Source organism: Mirounga angustirostris, unplaced genomic scaffold, assembly GCF_029215605.1.
Source record: "Mirounga angustirostris isolate CCGP_5_RB_7025 unplaced genomic scaffold, mMirAng1.0.hap1 SCAF_4, whole genome shotgun sequence".
Taxonomy (NCBI): Eukaryota; Metazoa; Chordata; class Mammalia; order Carnivora; family Phocidae; genus Mirounga; species Mirounga angustirostris.
In genome coordinates, this window is record NW_026991712.1 from 35,391,711 (window position 1) to 35,414,160 (window position 22,450).

Genomic DNA, 22,450 nt, shown 5'->3' on the forward strand with positions numbered 1-22,450 from the left:
TTCATTTCTTCATCAAGTAAATTCCGATGGATCAAAATTTTCAATGGAAATGTGAAATCGTAAGTCATAGAATGGCAGAATAAAATTTGGAAAAAAACTAGTGTTGGGGGAGGGGAAGGGTTGTTTGTTTGGAACTTAGAACAGAGAAAGCCTTCCTAAGCAAGGCATAAAACCTAGAAGTAGCCATTTAACAAAACAGATGAGGGACGCCTGGGTGGCGCAGTCAGTTAATCATCTGCCTTTGGCTCAGGTCATGATCCCAGGGTTCTGGGATCCAGGCCCGCATTGGGCTCCTTGCTCAGCGGGGGAGCCTGCTTCTCCCTCTCTCTCTGCCACTACCCCTGCTTGTGCTCTCTCTCTGTCAAATAAATAAATAAAATCTTTTTAAAAAAGAAAAGAAAAAAGATGAATTCAGCTACCTAAAAATTAAAAATCTCTGCAAAGCCAAAAATGCAACATAGTCAAAAGACACATAACAAACTGGTAGACAACAGGCTAATCTCTGGGTACATACATAGCTTTTACAATTCACCAGGAAAAGACCAAGAGCACTATGTGATCCAGTAATCTCACTTCTGGGTATATTATCAAAAAGAACTGACATCAGGATCTCGAAGAGGTATCTTCACTTCACTGTTCGTCACATCACTATTCACAATAGCCAAGATATGCAAACAACCAAGTGTTCATTAACAGAGGAACGGATAAAGAAAAACGTGGTGTATACATACAAGGGAATATTATTTCACCTTTAAAAAAAATGGAAATTCTACCATTTTCAACAACATGGATAAACCTGGAGGACATTACACCAAGCGAAATAAGCCGGAAGACAAATACTCTACGATTTCACTTACACGAAGGGTCTCAAGTAGCCAAGCTCGCAGAAAGAGAGAATACAATATTGGTGCCAGCAGCTGGGGAGAGGGGGAAATGGGGAGTTGTTATACAACTGGTTTAAAGTTTCAGTTATACTAGATGAATAAATTCTAGAGATCTGCTATACAACATAGTCCCGGTAGTTAACAATATGGTATTATGCACTTCAACATTTGTTAAGAAGGTAAATCTGATGTTGTGTTCTTAACATACATACACGCAGGGACACCAAAGCCTCTGGGAGGTGTTGCATATGTTTTTTGTCTTGATGACGGTGACAGTATTACAGGTGTTTACATATGTCTAAACTCACTGAATTGTACATTATGTACAAATGTTACATTAAATACATGCAATTCTTTGTGTATCCATTATACCTCAACAAAGCCATTTTAAAAAAAGGCCAACAACAAAATAGAGTATCAGGCAAAGAGCATTAACAGTCCCCCAGGGGAAAAAATATAAATGGCTTTTAAATATATGAGGCATGCCTGGGTGGCTCAGTCAGTTAAGCATCTGCCTTCGGCTCAGGTCATGATCTCCTGGTCCTGGGATGGAGCCCCTCATTGAGCTCCCTGCTCTGTGGGGAGCCTGCTTCTCCCTCTCCTTCTGCCCCTCCTCTCGCTTGTGCTCTCTCTCAAATAAATAAATAAAATCTTTAAAAATAAGTAGAAGTAAAGAAATGTAAAGTAAGGGAAGAGTTGTAATTTTTCATGTTAGCAAAAATTTTGAAGACTAATAAGACCCATTACTTGAGGGTAGGCAGAAATGGTTATATTTAAACATTATGGATTAGAATATAAATTAAAGTAGCAATTTGGGGCAACAACCTAAGATTTCAATATGCATAGCCTTTGCTCCACCTCCATGAATTCATCCTTTAGCCACGCACATATTCATACTGTGGAATACTGTGCATTAAAAAAAAAAAGTGTTCTGGATTGACATGAAATAATCAAAACTCATGTAACAACACGTGTAAAATCGTTTATGTAGAAAAAAATGAATATTTTTAAAACTCTCAAATACACACACATTCATATGTGATATAATACCTAGAAACACATTTAGAATTCTGTACAACAGACCGTCAAAATTCTGTTGAAAATGGTAGGAGAGAAAGAACTATAGAAGGAGTATTTGTCTTTTTTTCTCCCTAAATATACAGTTATTGTGTAATGAAATTTTTAAAAATATTCATACATTTTAATCCAGTAAATTCCACTTATAGAAATTCATTCTAGGAAGCAATCTAAAAATCTTGAAAGGGTTTTTATAAAAGTATGATTTTATAACAGTAAGAACTATGGGAACAGCCCACATGTAACCTAAACCTAAGTCAATAACAGCAAACCCACAGGTAATGCTCTGTAGCCACTAAAATATTTAGGAAAAAAAATCATAAAATCATGGACAAATACTTTTAGGGTTAGATTGGAAAAACAGAGAAAAATATGCAATATGACCAATCACTTAAAGATTCCCCTTCCCTGGCATAGACTGCTTTATAATTTTTATGGGGGAAGGCCATTATCTGTACCTTGCAAATGGTAGACTTCCTAATCAAACAATTCTTAAATTTACAGCCTCAAGAAAATTTGAAATAACAGGAGAAAGTATAACATGGATCACACGAAATCCTAGATAATCAAAGAATGTATTTAAAATAATGAGTTCTACCTTCAAATGGAATTAAATATTTTTTTCCTCCTTAATGAGTAGCCAAACTAATTAAGCTGAATCTTCCTTTTCATGCCCTCTGTTAGGTCTTTAGGGAAAAAAAGAGTTATATATCCAAAAGGTTAACCATAAGAGGAAGATGGAAGAAAACAGCCTCCACAATTAACAAACCAGATTATGGGTTCCTGATTTTAATGCAGCTGGCTTTAATGCCACCAACACTTTTAAAATAAATTTTTAATTGTCCTAGATGTTTTAATGTTATACCTCAGTTTAGAAAAGTACCAAGTAATTTCCAGAAATTGCCAGTTTCCACAGATGTTACCTGTAAAGCCTCAAGCAACATGCATATGACAGAGAATACAAACACGTTTTAACCCCATAGCTTTAGAGGAGTTTTTTAACATAAAGTTTAATTACAGAGCCCTAGAGATTTATCTTTGAAAAGTGATTCCATTCTAAATAGCCCATATCTAAATAGTAGATAAACAACCAGAGTGTTTCTTAAACTGCTAATAATAGACCCCACCCCCCCCCAAAAATGTGAATGGATGAAAGCCTGGCCATACCTGAGAAATGAAAAACAGCGACAGGTCTTTTCAAATCAAAATAAAGCAGAAAATTTGAAGACTTGCACTATTTTGTCTTATTTTGGACCTTCCGGCCTCCAACTTTCCCACAACTAATTACCTCCAAAATGGAAGGCAAATGTGCATTTTTTTTTTCTAAATTACTTTTTTCTAATTATATTGTTTAAGATTCTCAGACCTTACACTAGTAGTCTGTTTCATCATTGTGGTCTCGGCACCTGGCATGGTGCCCAGCTCTGTGCCTGGCCTGCAGGCACTCGATAAATCACAAGGTGAACAGATGTGTGTGGTGACCACTTATTTGTTGTTGTTTGAATATAGTCATCCTGTACTCGGTCATCATCAGTCAGCTTGGAGATATAGGCTCCTTGTCCCTTGATGCAGTTCCCTGAACTTGTGGTCTTTGATTAGGGAGATTGAGTGCGGACCTGGGTCGTTGCTTTAGTTGGCAAAGAATGGGTGCTGTGAATTAGGGACAGTTCAGACCCAATGACTCGTACTGAGAGAAGAGACCATGGCTGGACCTTCTGCTAACAGACTCTTTTTACTGATGCTAAACTCTCTACAAAATCCCAACAAAAGCTTTTAAGATTGTCAAAATACTGGGCGCCTGGGTGGCTCAGTCGTTAAGCGTCTGCCTTCGGCTCGGGTCATGATCCCAGGGTCCTGGGATCGAGCCCCGCATCGGGCTCCCTGCTCCGCGGGAGGCCTGCTTCTCCCTCTCCCACTCCCCCTGCTTGTGTTCCTGCTCTCGCTATGTCTCTCTCTGTCAAATAAATAAATAAAATCTTTAAAAAAAAAAAAAGATTGTCAAAATACTGTATATATTAAAAACAATACATAAAGCTCTCCTGAGATAGAAAACACAATTTGAGTAAATGGAAAGAAATACAGTCCCAAATAACTTACCATTTTCACCCTATCAAATTGGCAAAGACTATAAAGAGGATAATATGCATTGTTGGGAAAGGAACGAGGAATCCTTCTCCTTCAGATACACTGTTGGTGGGAATGTTAATGAGGAGAAAATATCTGGATGGCAATTTGGAAATATGAACCAAACATTTTTAAAAACAGCATGCCTTTGATCAGGAATGTCTATTCATTGCAACATTCTTCAAGGACATAACTAAGAAGTACGTGAAGATTTCTCTCTAAGGATAATCATCCAAATATTGACTTTAATAGTAAAAAACTGAGAAAAAAATCTAAATGTATGAGAGTAAAGAACTGGCTAATTTGGACTTTTCCATTCCATGTAGAACGATGGGGCCATTAAAAATATCATCATGGAAAGTTATCCATGATCAATATTAATTTAAAAGATAAGTTATTAAACAATATGTTAAGATCTATCTCATCTCTGTACACATTTGTATATATATACAAAGACAGTAAAAATATAGATGTCAAGGTGTTAGTAGTGTTAACATCTCTGTGTGGTAGTTTTGAAAGTAACTGTATATCCTAATGTTTTTACAATTAAGTATGAATTAGTTACCTTATCAAGGGTCTTTTTTTCCCAAGGGTCTTTTAAATAACCTTAAAACTAAGGCTAAATAAAGGAAAAAAATTTAATGAGTTTTGCAAATCATGATTAGAGAGCCACGAAAGTACTCACATACACACAAGAGCTCTATTATCTGACATCAAAAAATGTAAAGCTCTGAACATTTTTTGAACCATGAAATTAAATGACAAGGAGTTGGGGAAATGATAGCCAGAATTTTGACAAAAGGGTTAATAATTATAGGTGTGTAAAGAGCTCTCACAAATCAATAATAAAAATACCAGCATCACAGTTTTCTTTTTCTTTTTTTCAAATGAGTGAAAAATAAGAAAAGGGCACTGCTAACCCATATGGTGCATTCGTGCAGATGTTGAAAGGTGCTCTTTTCCCTGGGCAGGGGCCAGAGGGAAGCATAGCTGGATCTCAGCCCCAAGGTCCCCTCATCTAGAACACAACAACATAACCATATGTAGTAGCTAAGGCAAGAGCCAGATCTTCAATAAAAAGTATAAATGATCAATAAACATCTGAGAAAATGTTTAACTTCATGAATTATGAAACTGAAAGTTACAACAAAAATACACTTTTATTTCGCCTTTTGAACAGGCAAAAAAAATTATAATTCTCATTTATTGATGACATGTTGTGACACTCACACTGCTGGGAGAAAAATTTTTACAATCTTTCTAGAAGTCATTTTCAAATTATGAATCAAGAACCTAAAAATATTTATGTCTTTTCATTCTTATACTTCCAGAAACCGATTTTAAAGTAATAACCAGAAATACAAAGATTTATGTATAAGCATGATTTATAATAATGAAAAAGCAAAAGGACCTAAATAAAAATAGAAGATGATTGATTTCATCTTTAAGTGTTATGTAGAAGAATATTGAGACTAGTAAAATGCTAATAATACAGCATTAAATGGAAAACCCAGAATGGCATGAATGATGTAAAAATAAAGGGATCATAATTTGTATACTCTTTTATAACCACATTCATATGCAGGCATTTATTAGAAACTGTAAGAAAATATATAGTGTTAGGATCCTGGAATTATGAGTGATTTTTCTTCTATCTACCTTTCTCTAGTTTCCAGTTTTTCCTCAGGACCATTTATTATGTTCATAATCAGAAATAAGTCTCCCCAAGAGATGGTGCTTTAAAAAAAACACACATGCAAATGCAAAAGTGCCTCATAAAATAATTACAATGAAAGTCAGCCTGGGAGATGGCCTTGGAAGCAGTTTAGTGGGTCATTCAGAAATGGTGCAAAACAGTGATTTATAAAATAGTCCATCGTATGTTCAGGACAATAAAAATCTCAGAATCATAACATTTTCAATTTCCTCCATATTCCAGGAATATTTGGTACAACAGTAACAACAAAAAAATCTGGTTAGTCCTGAAGCTCTGAATAGTGTTTGATTTTGTTCACCTAGCCAAGCATGGATATGCTGCAGTAGAAAAACTCGCAACTTGTAATTAAATGTATCCCAGGTATCTACCACACACGTATTTCATTGTTTAGGAAGGATCAGGAAGACAAAAAAAAAAAAAAGCATATGGGTCTTTTAAATGAGGAAAGAGAAAAACAACCCCTACCCCAGTTTATTTCAATTTCAGGATACTAGAAGCAATCAAATGAATTGTGTCCCAAAATGTGTGGGCATTCAAAAAGCAAACTTGTGGGTTTTGTGTGGCTGAAGAGAATACAAACCACACCTTTTAGGTTGTTCACTAAAACTGAAAATAAATACAGGATGAAAAGACAAGCTCTTCGTTCATCCCCCCACAAGTCCTGTAAGAATATGTGCCTTTATTTATTTAGACGTTGAACATTGAAAGAAAATAATGATTTTTGAAAATTTAAGACAGTATATGAGATCTGATGAATTTCTGCACAATAAGAAGAAACGGGGGGGGGGGGGGGGGGCGGGGAACCAGGCAGGCATGAAAGAGAAAGGGGAAATTGCAAATTTCACTTTTGAATCCACAACCAAGAAGTGTACCTACAATGAGTTTCTGTGTCACAAACTCTTGTGTTGATTCCCACAGCCAAACATTGTTTTGGTTTGCTCCTATTTGCAAAGTTCATTTCCATTTTTTTTTTTAAGCCTCTCCCCACTCCGTGTTTTTTTTTTCCCCCCTGACATAACTTCAGTGATTCTGTAAGGCCATTTTCTCTCTCAAGTTCCTGTCGTGTACTTTTTGTTCCTCTGCTGTGGATGCTCCTTGGATATGTTGATAAGCAAATAATTTCACATTTTCGGGGCGCCTGGGTGGCTCAGTTGGTTAAGCGACTGCCTTCGGCTCAGGTCATGATCCCAGGGTCCTGGGATCGAGTCCCACATCGGGCTCCCGGCTCAGCCGGGAGCCTGCTTCTCCCTCTGACCCTCTCCCCTCTCATGCTGTTTCTCTCTCGCTCGCTCTCTAATAAATAAATAAATAAATAAATAAATAAATAAATAAATAAATCTTTAAAAAAAAAATAATAATAATTTCACATTTTCTACAAAGACTCCATTAAAGAGCCTGCAGGAAATCCAGTGATGCAATCTCATACAGCTTAACTAACAGACTCCAGCGTGCATCTGGCATGATCTATGTACCAGCTTGTAGAAGCAAGTAGATGAGTCACACACTCGGCCCTCCAGCAAAAATGCAAGTCTACGTTAGGGAAAAAATAAACTGTTGTTAAAAAAAATAATAGAAACTCAAACTTGCCTGCAACTACTTTTTATTCTTAAAGGAAGTCGTATTCTGCCCTCTCCCTATTACTCCTAGAGATTAAATACAACTAGACTCACCACCGAGTCTCTCCCAAGAACAGTCAGGTGGAGTCTGCCTCCTCTACAGAGAATTTTCTTCCAAGGGAAACTACGCGGCGCATACGGCCTACTGAGTAGGAGTTTCTCTCCTCCTTAGCCATTCCCCCACTTCAAATTATATGAGGGTTGGAAACTCCTACACCCATTTGTGCTATTTTGAAAAATAGTTGGAATCTGATAATTGGGCAAGTCCCAAAATACAGGGTTGTTGAGACATAAACCCAACCAATCTACAGGTGAGTGAGGCAAAGTGCAGAAGACACGCGGGGCCCACCAGCAGTGAAGTGCAAGGAGGCATATGCCTGGATCAGATCAACTCTACCTGGAACAAGCAAGCAGGTAGACTTCTCCATTTTATTTAGAGTACCTATGTGTTATTTTTAAATGTTTCCATGGCAGAATGACTATTTTAAAGCATAACCTTTAAATTTTTCTCTTTTATTACAAAAGCAGTACAAGCTCACTAAAGCAAACTAGAAAAACATGGAAAGGCACAAAGCAGAAGTACCTATAATTTCTCTACACAGAGAGCAAACCACTGTTAACCTACTGTGAGATTATTATTATATATATATATACAATATATATAGTAGTAGTAATAGTAGTAGTAGTAGTAGTAGTAGTAGTATTTAGGTTTTATTTTCTATGCCTATAAACATCCCAGTAAAATACATCATGAACATTCTCTCCTGCCATTAAATATTTTTCCATAATATGATTTATAATGCTTCCAGAGTATCTGACCATCTTACTGAGCACAATTTACTAAACCAATCCTTTGTAGCTGGGCACTTAAGAGTTTTCTGATGTGTCACTTTCAAAAATAATGCTACAGTTAATATTCTTGATTATTTCCTTAAGACAAATCTCTAAAACTGGAATTCAGGTGTGTTGTCAACAAGTAGGCCCATTTTAGCCGGTTTTGCCAAAGGGCCTTCTAGAAAGTTTGTAATAATTTATAATCCTCCTAGAAATGTATTTTCCCCAAACCCAGCTTTTTATAGCTTTTGTGAATTATCTACTCATGTTCTTTGACCATATTTCTATTGAGGCATCTGCACTTTATTAAAATGCTTTCAAAAATACATAAGATACACATATTTTTCAAAGCAGACACCAAGATTCCAAAGCAGCTAAAAATCGTGGTCTGCAGAAGTATAAATGTACGTAAAGGGTTAACCTATAAAAAGTCTCCAACATGAAAACCTTCCAAAACTACAATCCATTATCCATTTTGTCCTGGTACCAATACTGACCTCAGAGAAAATTGACTTCAGAGACCTTACATTCTATATATAAAAAACACAGTAAGATACCAGAGAAGGAGATTTTATTTCACACCTAAATGAATGGTCTTTAAGTGCCTGATGTGAGATAATATATTACCTTGTAATTGAAGTGAAACCACAGATACTATTCTTACCCTTGTATTATTTAATACCTTCTCTGAACATTTATTAAACTACTGGCTTGGTAGTATCGTCTGGAAATGGGTGTCCTTGAATTATGTTCTATTAGGAGGAAACGGAGTAGGGAAGAGGAGGAGAGGGGGAGAAGAAAAAGGAAGAAGAAAGGAGAATGGGGGAGGAGGAGCAAGAGGGAGGGAGATTGGAGAAGAAGTTATCCCATTTGCTCAAGGTTCTCAGCTTTCTAAATTTTACTCCATGTTCCATCCATTCCGATACTGCCTCACTCTCACCCCTCAAACCTGCGCAGAAGAACCCACTCCCTAGCCCGTCTCTGGAAAGAGTTCTCAGCGTACCTGCCAGCCCTTTTTTATCTGATTTTCTTGTACTCTTTATCTACCAGCCCAGTGAAGCTGTGCAGGGGTCCTCTAGGTAAACCAGATTTTCCTTCCTAGCTGCCCTTCTGAATTCCATGCGGCCCTCTGAATTCCTCCCACCTGCCATAAGTCTGTTTCTTGGTCATCTTAGACCATCTTTTATTGCTTTAGTGAGCAGTTTCTTTCTGCTCTTTCTCTTCCTCTCTTTTCTCCATTCAGAGACCTTAAAGGGATGAGGGTGGCATGGCAGGGGCGGGGAGCAGGTCCCACTGTGCCCAGTACTTTCCTATCTTGTTAGCATCCATCACTGTTTCTGTGAGCTGCCACTAGTCCAGATCCCTCTGGAGGGAGAAGATGAGACTCACAGAATGATGCAGCAGGTGATTATCCTCAGAGATCATTTATTTCAACTTCATTTTACAGATGAAAAATAATGAAAACAGAATTGTCTGATCTTATGTTAATTATCTTACTGACAATTCAGGAAAGAGGCAAAAGCTACCTTTGTTCCTTGCTTATTTGAAAAGTTAGATCCAAGAAGTACAGAAAGCAGTTATTTTATGGGGCTCACTGAACTGAGAACTAAAAACAATGATTTGGGGTGAGTGTGGGAAGGAAAGTCCATTCCAACTCACACTAATACTATCAGAATCTTAAACAGGTGTTTCATACATTCATGTTTCTATTTTAAGAAGTAAATAAGCAATGCCTCCCCTGTTCCCAATCTCCCTTCCCAAAAAAAAAGACAGCAAATTTTTTTTCAAATTATCAAAATGTCAGATTTTCAACCCATACTTACAACCTCAACATGCAACACAGAATAAAGAATGCATGGCACTTTTCTCTTTAAACCAAACTTTTAGCTCCAAATCCAATGTTTGGTTACTCGCATGCCCTGTGTGATCTCTACCGCTCATCCTAGCTCTAGGATTCTAGGCTTCAAGGTAAAGTCAGTATCAATTCCCCAGGAGGGCAGATAACCACATGCCATCCCACACTAAACTTCAGTCAGGAAGAGACAGACTCTCCCTCTACTAAGAAAAGTGCTGGCAACGCACAGTGGCTAAAGCAGTTTCTTTCTGCTCTTTCTCTTCCTCTCTTTTTCTCCATTCAGAGACCTTAAAAAACAAGATTGTGGCCCCGGGGGGGGGGGGGGGGGGGGAGCCATACTTGTACATCCAGCGTTCAGATGAAAGGCAGGCGCCAAAGTAGAAAGAAGCAGCAAGCAAATCTTGCTTTCTTTTTCTGCTCTGGAGGGTGTCTGCATTCACACTTGTAAAGGAAGCATTTCCTTGGGAGTGAATGTGAAGTCAGATCACTTTAAAAGTGCTCCCCACAAAGTTCATTGCCATGTTCATTACAAAGTAAAATAAGGCTCTTCATCCGCTGCAGGCAGCAATTGCTTTCCACTGAATGCCCATTCAAATGCATGAACAATCTCCAAGACCTGACTTATTGTTGAAATGTACATTGAAATCCCCTGAAATGTACCAGCTTTTCTAGTATTCTCCAAAGAACTCTAAAAAGGTGTATTTGTATGGTATATAGCAGTTCAAAATGTGCTGTTTTTAGAAATAATGTTACTGTAATCCTGGTAGTCACCAAAACACAACAAGTTAAACACTTTTAAATCCTCTTCCCACTAAAAATGAGTGGGGGTGGGGTGGGGGTTGGGAGGTAGATCCTCAAAGAGATACTTTCTTATTTCTATCCCATTTAATCCATTATAGTACAGTCCTTTTTACCATTTACCATTAAAAGACTTACAGAATAAAATGTAATTTCCTAGTATTAAATAGATGGATGGATGGATTTGAACCGAGAAGCTGGGACCTCTCTAAAGGATGGAAATACGCAGGGCAGAGGGAGAGAAAGGTGAATTTGAACTTTGGGGGCCTTCCCAAGACCTGTGAAGCTGTCTGAGGGACTCCCAAGTACATGTTGTTGTTACTAAGCAACCACTAGTCCTCCTGGGCCAAAGCAAAAATTCCTATTCAACCTGTTGCTGCTCGCTAAGGAATTTTTCCTGGACAGGTTTGCCAAACCAATCACTACTCAATTTCGGTTTACACTTAGTTGTTGTAATTGAGCAGCAATCCCTGAATACCTTTTGAAAAGGAAGAGAAGGTCCACACCCTGATATGAGGGGAGGCATCATGAGTGAGGACTCTAATTTAGGATTAGGCTTTTCTTATACTAAGAATAACTCAAAAGTAAACATTTTCCAAGGTTAAACTCAGTTGACTTCAATTAGATAAGGCAACATCATCTCTGCCATCTTAACTCTTGGCTCAGGTAGCAAGGATGGGGTGCTGATGCTCAATGTAAATGCTAAGAGAATGCAGCAAAGTTCACTGACTAAAGTAACATCTAAAATCAGATTCACATTTATCTCAATGCATAAAAGATGTGCATGTGTCAGTTTCCACCAAGTAATATGAGAGGGAAAAAAAAAACCAAGAAAGCAGCATCAGGAGACAGACCAAGGAAGAAAGGAAGGAGGAAGGGGGAAAATATTCTTTATCCCAATTTTTCACTTTTTAACCAGAAATGTGTACCTAGTTATATCCAAGTCACAAAGAGAAACCAAAGCACTTGCTTGAATTACCTAAACCTTTTTTAAAAAAAAATAGATTTAAAAACCTAACATCAAAATAATAATCTTATTTATCTATAGATTTTAAATAAATACCTCTTGTGTTATTGGGTATTGTTTAAATGTGCCTATGTATGTTTGACTTACCTGAACACTTGTTTAAATTCTCCTTTTGACTTTGCAGAGTCTAATAGAAATTGCTAGATATAGCTCCTCATCAACTGCTCCAGCACCAACTCTTAATCCTCCTTAAATCAGATGGCACTGGGCCCATTTGGGTGGCCTGATCCTGGCAGTCAGTTTAAAACAGGACCTAATCACAGGACAACAGAAGGTCTAGTACCACCTTATCAGGGTAATACTTAAAGCTACCATTAGCCCTAGAAATGAAACTATAACCATCATCCCATTAAATCATTTCACCAGGGACCAACATCAGATTGGAACTTGTTATCTTTGACTTTGTGCTACAAAATAGATTCTAAATTCAGTGAAATGACTGTCCCTAGAAAAATGAACACTGGTTTTAGGTTCTAATGTGAAACTATAGAAGGTCAAGGCTGACCTTCTAACTCTAACCTAGTTCCCTAGTGAGTGGGCTCCAGCCTAAAATCTGAGCTTGACCCTTAGCTACAGGCCCAGCAGAGGCCCACATAGGTGACATGACTCCAAATGAGGTCTTTAGCAGCTCTGGAAATATATGACCTGTCAAAAGGACCCACTCTTCCAGAAGGGGCAGTTCATCAAAACAATGAAAGCAAACAAAATTGACAGGAGGCCAAAGAATTCTAAAGCCAAGTTAAAATTATATCAGAAGCTGCTTAAATAGGATAGCACAAAGAATGTAAAATAAAGCCCCCAGGTTTCATTTCACTGACACGCTGGATAAACACCTGAGAAGTCAGTATATAAACTGAATTTATTATGTAAAGTCACATCAAGTACTCACTTAAAGCATGATCTCACTAACTAACCCTATCATAAAATGTACATTAAAATGTAGCTGGGACAATTTTTAAATTCAGATGCTGTAGCCCCTCTGATTTCACAGGTCTGGGGTGAGACCCAGGAATCTGTAGTTTAACCAAATGCATCAGGTGGTATTTTTGTAATCAAAAGAGTTTGGGAAGCAATGATTTAAAGGATTTCTTGGAGGGGCGCCTGGGTGGCTCAGTCGTTAAGCATCTGCCTTTGGCTCAGGTCATGATTCCAGGGTCCTGGGAGCCAGCCCCGCATTGGGGCTCCCTGCTTTGCAGGAAGCCTGCTTCTCCCTCCCCCACTCTCCCTGCTTGTGTTCCCTCTCTCACCTGCCATGTCTCTCTCTGTCAAATAAATAAAAATCTTTTAAAAAATTTTTTAAAAAAGGATTTCTTGGAGATTTCTATTAAGCACAATATACATAAACACAGCAGTGTATTTATTAGGCACATACGTAATTCAGCTTTTTTTAAAGTCAATCCAAATTTTCATCTTGTTGTCTAGCATTTTCTTATTTTTCACGTAGGTTAACTTTGCCTGTATATTACTTTACTTCATTGAAGATACCAAGCTAACCAAAGCATACTGTGGTGTTTCACTTCCAAACACAGTGGATAAGTCTGTGTTGTTGTTTTTTTGTTGTTTTGTTTTGTTTTGTTTTAAAGATTTTATTTATTTATTTGAGACAGAGAGAATGAGAGAGAGAGCACATGAGAGGGGGGAGGGTCAGAGGGAGAAGCAGGCTCCCTGCCGAGCAGGGAGCCCCATGCGGGACTCGATCCCGGGACTCCAGGATCATGACCTGAGCCGAAGGCAGTCGCTTAACGAACTGAGCCACCCAGGCGCCCCATGATAAGTCTGTGTTTTGTGAAGGATGCAAGTTTGCAGAAACTGAGAGAGGGCAAGAGGAAGAAGGCAGGAAAGGCAAGCTTTATTTTGCAGGAGGTTAACATCAAAGGGTTGAGATAGTGGCTAAAGGGTGGTAGGTTTCATTAACGCAGAGTGACAGAGCAAACACCACCTGTACTTGGTCCCTCTTCTTCAGTTCTAATTCCCAGCAGTCTTTTAGGATGTGTGTACTCATTCATCTCTAAATTAAGGAGCGTGCAGAATTTAATCCATTGTAGGGAAAAGAACACGAGCCCTTAACCATTAAACTGGTGATACTTCAGGAAAGAGATAAGACTGATGCTATTAGCTTATTATTTACTTACCTCTCCATTGCCAGGATCATTTATAAGTATGATTTTTCTGTTTTTGAATATACAAATATCTGGACTATTAAGGAGAGAATAGATTTCATTAGTTTACTTAATTACGTCCCTGCTTTACAGGCTCCTTTCTGAATATGCCAAGCACTCTCCCACCTCAGGGCCTTTGCACTTGCTCTTCCATCTGCCTATACTCTTGTCCCAGGTACCTTCAGTGCTTGATCTTTCACTTCTTTCAGGTCTCTGCTCAAAGGTCATCTCATTAGAGAGGCCATCTCTGACCATTTTACATACAATAGCTCCCATTATTCTTAATCTCTTTAGCCTGCTTTTCTTTCCTTCATATCACTTATCACCCTCTAATTTGTTATGTATTCTTCTTGATTGATTTACTGTCGGTTTTTCCTCCTACTAGAATGTAAGCATTCTGAGGGCAAGGACTCTGTTCTATTCACTAGTGAATTTCTTTCTTTTTTTTTTTTTTTTTTTTAATAAATTGTTGTTTTAAGCCACTAAGTTCAGGGTTTTTTTTTAAGATTTTATTTATTTATTTGAGAGAGAGGGAGTGAAAGAGAGAGAGAGCACGAGCAGAGTGAGGGGCAGAGGGAGAAGGAAACTCCCTGCTAAGTGGGAAGCCCAACGCAGGACTGGATCGCAGGACTTTGAGATCATGACCCAAGCCAAAGGCAGAGGCTTAACCAACTGAGCCACCCAGGCACCCCTCACTACTGAATTTCAATGCCAGGATCAATGCCTGGTATACAGTGGCACTCAAGATTTATTTGTTGAATAAATGAATAGATATTTTTAGTGGTGTGAGGAAGATATGATTACTTCTTAATATTTGTGATTTTAAAATATATTTTATATAGCCAAATGGAAACAAACATGCATCTATAAAACTAAAGAGTAGAAAGTCTAATTAGAATGTTTTATCCCGTTACCTGAAAGTTTATACCATTCAAAATAGCTATAACTTTGAGCATTTTCTGTTTCCTTTCTAGAATAATGGACAGACTCCTTAAAACACATAAGATGACCAGAAGAAATTATCCTAGGCAAAAGTGGGGTGAATAGCGAGGAGGACTGTGATATCAGGATCTGATGAATACATTATTGTATTTACTTTGTGACTTTTAGGCACTTAACAGGTATTGGCTTAATTAAAATTATGTCTGTTCATGTCTCACCTTCCATGACAGTGTGAGCCCCTTGAGGACGTGGCTCACCTTATACATCTTTTTACTTTCTCATAATGCCTATCTGAATGTGTTGCAAAGAGTTCATAATCAGAAAACATTTGTGTAATGAAAAATACCTGTGGGTATCAAATAAAATTATATTCATATATGTAATATTATATTCTCCCTGAATATATTTTATATATTTTGGCAGTAAAAAAAAAGGTTTCTAAATCTATCACTGCCTTGCTAGAATACACAAGCTTGTTGACCAGCATCACAAATCTTCAATAAAATTTAAGGCGGAACAGAGAATCTTCAAATATGTACAAAGACAGGCTGTCCTAAAAATACTTTGCTTTAATTAGTGATAGCGTCAACATTACAGAACATAAAAAGCAGAACGTTTCAATCTGAAAAGTCCATAACCATAAAAAAAGATGATGCTACTTCAGTCCAGACTTGCTACCTGGAATTATCGTCCTATGCTAGCCAAAAGATTACCTACACTTTGATGGGTTTATGGAAAAATATCCTGTGTGTATTCTTTTAGGTTACTTCTCGAAAACAGACAGGCCCTCTAGGTGGATTTACCATGAAGCTGATAAAGCTCAAGCTTCAGGACTCTTTGCCTGCTCTGGCAGGAAGCCCCAGTAACTTGCTCTCCTGCTCTTTTTCTAAGAGCCCACACCACCACCCCACCTAACACCCACAGTTGCATAAGCTTCAGGCGGGTGAAACCCAGACCCACCCTCTGGTCCTCCATTAGAGTATTAACATTAAGAAAACAAAACTAGAATTCCCAAAAATAATCCAAATATCATTTATTAATTTCAAGCATTTCTCAATAGTCCAGGCAGAGAGAGGCAAGTGGGGTCCAACAGTCTTTTATGGGTATTCTTGTTGGCATTACTTTTCCCAGGATACAAAATTAAGTCTTGGAAAGCGTGACTAGATAAAAGCTACTTTCATTAAATGTAAGGATTTGGAATCCCAAATAGTTATTACCCATAAAAATTAAGTAATGCATCGTGGTAAACCAGATCGTTAACGCAGAACTTACTTTCAATACTAAATAAATTGTCTGTTGGTGCTAGGTATAACAGGTTAAAATAAAAATCGACCCATTTTCATTCCGAATTCATTTGAGTCACGCTGGATTACAAAACTAAGCAGTGCAACCAAATGTCAATCGTGCGATTTAATTAAGGAACTGCAAGAAGTTTTATTCGATATTCACTAGGTTTGCAACCATTTTTGACACGAAGATCAACACAATCCAGAAAATCCTGCTGTCAGCTCCGGCTTTTGGCTACTTAAGTTTTCAAGCTCGAGTAGTGATTTCCACAAGGCTACAGGGAATGTGGGGGTGATGGTAGGGGTATCCTCCTACAATCACACACCTTCCTATCCCTACTTCTACCCTCTTCCAGCGTTTTTAACACCAGTTCTTCCCGCTCCGGGGTGTGCCAAGCAGTTAGCTTTTCGTTGGTGGGTAAAACTGTACTCCTATCTGGTAGTGGTTTGGGGGGGTTGTTGTTGTGGTTCAAGTATGACAGCCTGTGTCGCTGGATACGCCTACTCTACCAGCGGCTTAACTTTGAAGATGGTCCGCCCCTCCACCCCTGGACAGGTCCTCAGGGCATTCCCGTGGCCCGCTCAGGGTCGCTCAATTCGGGACTGGCACGGGCCACTTACGAGAGGCACCGGCGGCCTCCAGGCGCCCGGTCCTTGCCCTGACGGGGTCACCCTCAGGAAGGTCTCCTTGGGGTGGCCACAACACCAGAGTAAAGTTACCAAGACAAGCAAAAAGGTGGCCCAGACGCACTTCCAAGAGGACTCGGCCAGTTCCCAGCGCGGGACGCGCCCGGGAGGGGGAAGGGAGTGTCGCCACTTAATCCCGAGAAAGGCCGCGGGACCCACCTCCGGCTCCCTCCCGCTCCCGCTCCCGCCCTCGGCCCCACCTCCCCCTGCTAGCACAAAGCCGTCCCCAAGGCGGGGGCCAGGCCTGCAGGAGGCCGCCGGGACGCGACCGGACCGCGGCCCGGAGACCCGCGAGTCGGGCCGCGCAGGCCGCCGATCCCGGCGAGTCCAGAGTTCCCGTCCCGGACGGAAAGGACGGAAAGGACGTGCTCGGCCGCCCTGCCTTCGAGGCGCGGGAAGCCGGACGCTGCCGCCCGGGCCCTCCGCCTGGGCATCCCAGCCGCCCGAGAAGGCCCGGCGCGACCCACGCCGCCCCGCCAGCCACGCCCGAGGTGGCGGCCGCCGGCAGGGAGCGCCTGCGCCGGCCGGGCCGCGGAGGGCCGAGGGCTCGCAGGGGCGTGCACACGTCGTCCGGACGTGGGTGACTCGATCAGGGGCGGGGGCCCTTTCGCGCGCCACGGAGGTGCAAACGCGGGGCCTCAAATCAGTTCCCCGCACTTCCGTAGGGCCCTGTGCTCCCGCACCTGAGGAGGGCGAACGAACAATGCGGGCGGGTGGGGGGGCGGGGGGGGGAGGGGGCGGGGGTGCGACCCCCGCGACCCCGGCCGCCCGGCGCCGCGCCGCGCCTCGCCTCGCGACAGGGGCGCACACGCGGGCGCGCACACACGCACTCTCCTGCCCCAGTACGGGAAGATGGCCGTTTCTGCTCCAGTATAAAGGCTCTTTGTTGCGCTCACACAAAAGCAGCCAAGACCCGCTCTTCTCGCAGGCCCTTTGCACAAATCGAAGGAACTCAGATGAGTTTCCAAATGGCCTTAGCAGCCTGAAGCGGTGGGAGCAACTCAAGAGAGGGAGAATAACAGGCCTCCCGCCCTCTCCTACCAAAACCTCTGTCAATATGCAAGTCCTCGCCCGGGGAGACGGGAGCTGAGCTCATTCGCAAGGGAGGAAGGAAAGAGGAAAACCTACTTTACTATCAAGGCCCAAAGGGGGTATGAAACATTCACATTCTTGTAGGGTTTCTCCCCTTAACCAGGGTAGAAACATAATCTGGAAAAGTCTGGATACACCAAAAAGAAAAAGAAAAAAGAAAGAAAAAAAAAAAAAAACCCAACAATAGCAACTTAAAAAAAACAAAAACAAAAACATAACAAACCAGTTGCCATCAGCCCAAAGCGGTAGTAGCAGCAGCCGGCGCGTGTGATCCACTTACTTGTCCGACTCTTGTGACATGTTTGATCCAATGAACTCGCTCCCCTTTTCCTGGAGCCTCAGCCTCTGGTGAAACTGGACTTTCAAGTCTGTGCAGGTGAAGGTGTGTGAGAGCGCCCGAGATGGCAGAACAAGAGCTACAGGTAATTCTGCTTTTCCGTCCCCCCTCACCACTCTCGCTCGCTCGCCCGCTCGCGCCCTCACCTAGCCGGAAAGGTGGGATAAGGGGGGGCCCCTCACATGGGGCCCGAGCTCGGAGGCGGCGGGGCGGCACGGAGTCCTCCGGGATCGTGGCAATGGGCAGCCACAGAGCAGAAAGTGGCGGACTTGGGCGGCCACAGGTAACTTTCTCGCAAGGAGCTGAATTCTTTCACTAAAGGATACAAGCCCGAGGGACGAGCTGCACGGTGATTGGCTGCGAAGCTCCCTCAGGTGAGCTGCCATTGGCAGAGGCGCGCTCAGGTAAGGCCCTTCTCCAAGTGCAGGTAACTCACTCCGTAGTTTACCTGAGTGGAGCGGCGGCACGCTTGCAGCTCTGCAGCTGCCCGTGGGAGCTGAGGGTCAGGGCTAGGAGTAGACTTCACGCCACGCTTTCGTTCTTCCTGGAGGCCGGCCGGGGGTGGGGGCGGGGGGGCAGGGAAAAAAAGCAACACTTGGAACCACTAGGGATTGTGGGTCAAACGGAAGGCCTATGGAGAGCTGAACTCAGGTACCCCAAGCCAACCGGAATCAAATGCGCAGCATGACCGCAAGGCTTTGAATACCCACTTTAAGAGGACTTTTGACATTGTCAGAAGAGTGAGGGACTGAAGGTTACTTTGTGCTCAGAGGGGGGAAAACACAAAGATTGCCGAGTCTGTTGTGTAATTGCATTTTTAACATTCTTATCCAGAACAAACACTTTTCGTGTCCTCATGTGTAAGGTATCAGGTAGATTACAGATTTTCACAGAGATGAGCATCCTTTCATGAGCTGGGCAGATGGAGAGTGGGGTGGTTTTGATGGGATGAGAAGATTTGGGGTGAATAGACGCTAAGATGGCCCAGGCCTGTCTCTTCTATCTCAACTCTAGCCTGGGATTCCAGAGCTGCAAACAACCACCGAATCCCTTCTGTTAACCTGTTGTCATTTGACGTTTCCAGGCAGGCATCAACATTTACATTGTAATTCAATAGAAGCAGCCACTACAAAGGTGCTTTATCCTTCCAGCTTAATATGGTTGCTATGGAAACAATTCAGGATGAAACTGACTTATTTGTGCTTCTGGGTCTTCTGGTTGGGAACCACACAAATTACCAAAGGTTTAATTTATAACCACTTGTTCCTCAAGAATATTGGTGAAAGTTCTGACAGGAATGTAGTCCATACATATGAATCATAGAAATAAGGAGGGCATGGGAGTTATATCGTATTTTATTTCAAGTTAATACTACATTGCCAGAGATGATACCCAACTTCTATTTCAATCTTTATGGATCAGATATTTCCTGAAAATTACATTATGAGACAAGGTTTGGTTGTTCCATGTTTTATGCTCCCCAAGTGAATTTAAAAATTTTATAAAGCACAGTATAAGCACACACTTTTTAAAGATAATATATTTTAAGACGATACAATACCCGGGGCACCTGGGTGGCTCAGTCGTTAAGCGTCTGCCTTCAGCTCAGGTCATGATCCCGGGGTCCTGGGATCGAGCCCCGCATCGGGCTCCCTGCTCGGCGGGAAGCCTGCTTCTCTCTCTCCCACTCCCCCTGCTTGTGTTCCCTCTCTCACTGTGTCTCTCTGTCAAATAAATAAATAAAATCTTAAAAAAAAAAAAAAAAAAGACAATACAATACCCACCTTTTCTCTACCTTCTTAATCTCCTTTCTAAAGGCATCCACATTCCACTTTTAGCCATCTCTTTTGTCATTGACCTCCCCATTTCTTCTTCTTCTCTTCTTTTCTTCTTCTTCTTCTTCTTCTTCTCCTTCTTCTTCTTCTTCTTCTTCTTCTTCTTCTTCTTCTTCTTCTTCTTCATATAAAGATTTTATTTTTAAGTAATCGCTACACCCATGGTGGGGCTTGAACTCACGACCCAGAGTTCGAGACTTCAGACTGAGCCAGCCAGGCGCCCTGACCTTCCCATTTCTAAATAATTTATACTGCTATCTTTTGATTTATCAATTTAATTGTTGTGCTTTGACCACCTTTTGCCTTTAGATAAGGATTTAGCCCTTTTCAGACCTCATACAGTTTTCCCTTCCACCATTCTTCCAACATAGCTCTTTTCCAGTTTAGGGGTGGTGAGTAGCTGGTGACTGCAAATACCAGTGACAACAAAGCCAACTAGTGTACTGTGGTTCTTTTCTTTCTTATAAAACCTTTCAATCTGTTTACTTAGTTTGTTATGCCCCCATCCTTATATTCTTTCTACAACATACCTATCAAATGACTATCAAATTTATTTTCCAAGTGATCAAATAATTCCATCCTCCCCCTCCCGCCTGAAACATCCCTCCAAAAGTCCACTGTCCTCCTGTTCCAAAGGAGATGAATTTCTCTCAGGACCTGCTGCCCAGTTGTCATCTGGAACATTCCTTCATCTCCAGAGCAAAAACTCCATTGCTTTGTCCTGTGCCTTCTTTCTTAGTTTACTGCTTCATTTTTCCTGGCACATGTTCCAGTAAAAACCCAAGAAAGGGTACAGAAGGCAAAACTTGAAATGGCTTTATTCAACCCTTTTGATGGAAAATTTGACCAAGGGTAGGATTCTAAGTTGAAATTTTTCATTCAAAAGTTGATAAAAATTGCTCTTTTATCTTCTAATATCCAGTGTTTCTACTGAGAATTCCAATGCCATCCTGATTCCCATTTCTTTGTGACCTGGAGTTTTTCTTTCTAGAAACTTGAAGAATAATCCCTTTATTTCTAATATTCTGAAATGTCATAATTATGCTCCTTAGTTCTCTAGTATTCTGAAATTTCACCATGTTGAAGGCTTCCATCAAAGGTCTGCAAACCTTTGACTCTCCATTCATACTTAAGAATGAGGTCATAAAACCCCACCAGAAACCTTATGTATAAGGGTGGGAAGGAGTGGGCTTGCTGTATGGTGATCAGGTGGAGGCTCTTCTTTCCATAGGTTCTTCTTTTCTTTTGGGCTCTTCAGTTTCTCAGGAGAAATATCTGCAATTTCTTGCCTGAGGGGACATTCACCAGGCTGCTGATATTCTGGAAGCAGCTCAGGGGAAGTGGTCCAGGTGAGTCATTGCTTACTATGCGATTTTTCATGTTCTTTTCTCTTCTGTAGGTACCTTATTCCTGCCTTTCTTTGTGCCTGGCATACAAGTCTCTCTGCTGTTTCTCCAGCTGGAGGTAATCACCTGGCTGCAAGAAATGGGTCAGGGGACCTGAAGATCTAACAACTCCAAATGCTCACATTCACTCAGGCCCCTGCCACTCACCTCTTCTCAACTTCTGGGATCTTGGGGCCACTCATTAGCATCTCCCTCTGATGATCTCTGGACCCGGGGCACTCTGAAGCTTGGTAGCATATCAGGCTCTTTCTGTATTGACCTCTAGGATGACATTAAAGTGTAGTTTTTTGCTGTTGTGTTAAACCAGTTTCTACTGTTCCATCCACCCCATCTTGCAGACTTGTGTTGAAATACATGTTTTGCGGATGATCCCTCCTTCGTGCCCTATGTTCCTGTGTATTTATCTTTTATGTTCCTTTACTGTCCTTTTTAGGAAACAAGATAAACGAGTGTGAGTCAATCTGTCATCTTTAATTTGCAGCCATTTAAAAAATTATCCAGGGACACCTGGGTGGCTCAGGTCATGATCCCAGGGTCCTGGGATGGAGCCCCACATCTGGCTCCCTGCTCAGCAGGAAGCCTGCTTCTCCCTCTCCCTCTGCCTGCAGCTCCCCCTGCTTGTGCTCACTCTCTCTCTCTCTCTCTGACAAATAAATAGAATCTTAAAATATATATATATATTTTGTAAAAAAATTTATCCAAAAGCTTTTATCAAATTTATCCATCCCAAATTTGTTGGTGCAAACAAAACCAGCATTTATGGCCAAACCTTTC

At 41.1% G+C, this 22,450-nt stretch overlaps 1 protein-coding gene across 1 annotated transcript in view; it reads right to left on the reverse strand.

Moving 5' to 3' along the window:
* Positions 1-18,516, reverse strand: part of GRHL2 (grainyhead like transcription factor 2) — a 156,832-nt gene extending 138,316 nt beyond the window's left edge. The window contains exon 1 of the mRNA XM_045899198.2: positions 18,379-18,516. Within this exon, the coding sequence (XP_045755154.1) occupies positions 18,379-18,398 (20 nt within the window). The 5' untranslated portion in view covers positions 18,399-18,516. The remainder of the gene's footprint in view (positions 1-18,378) is intronic.
* Between the last annotated feature and the right edge of the window lie 3,934 nt (positions 18,517-22,450).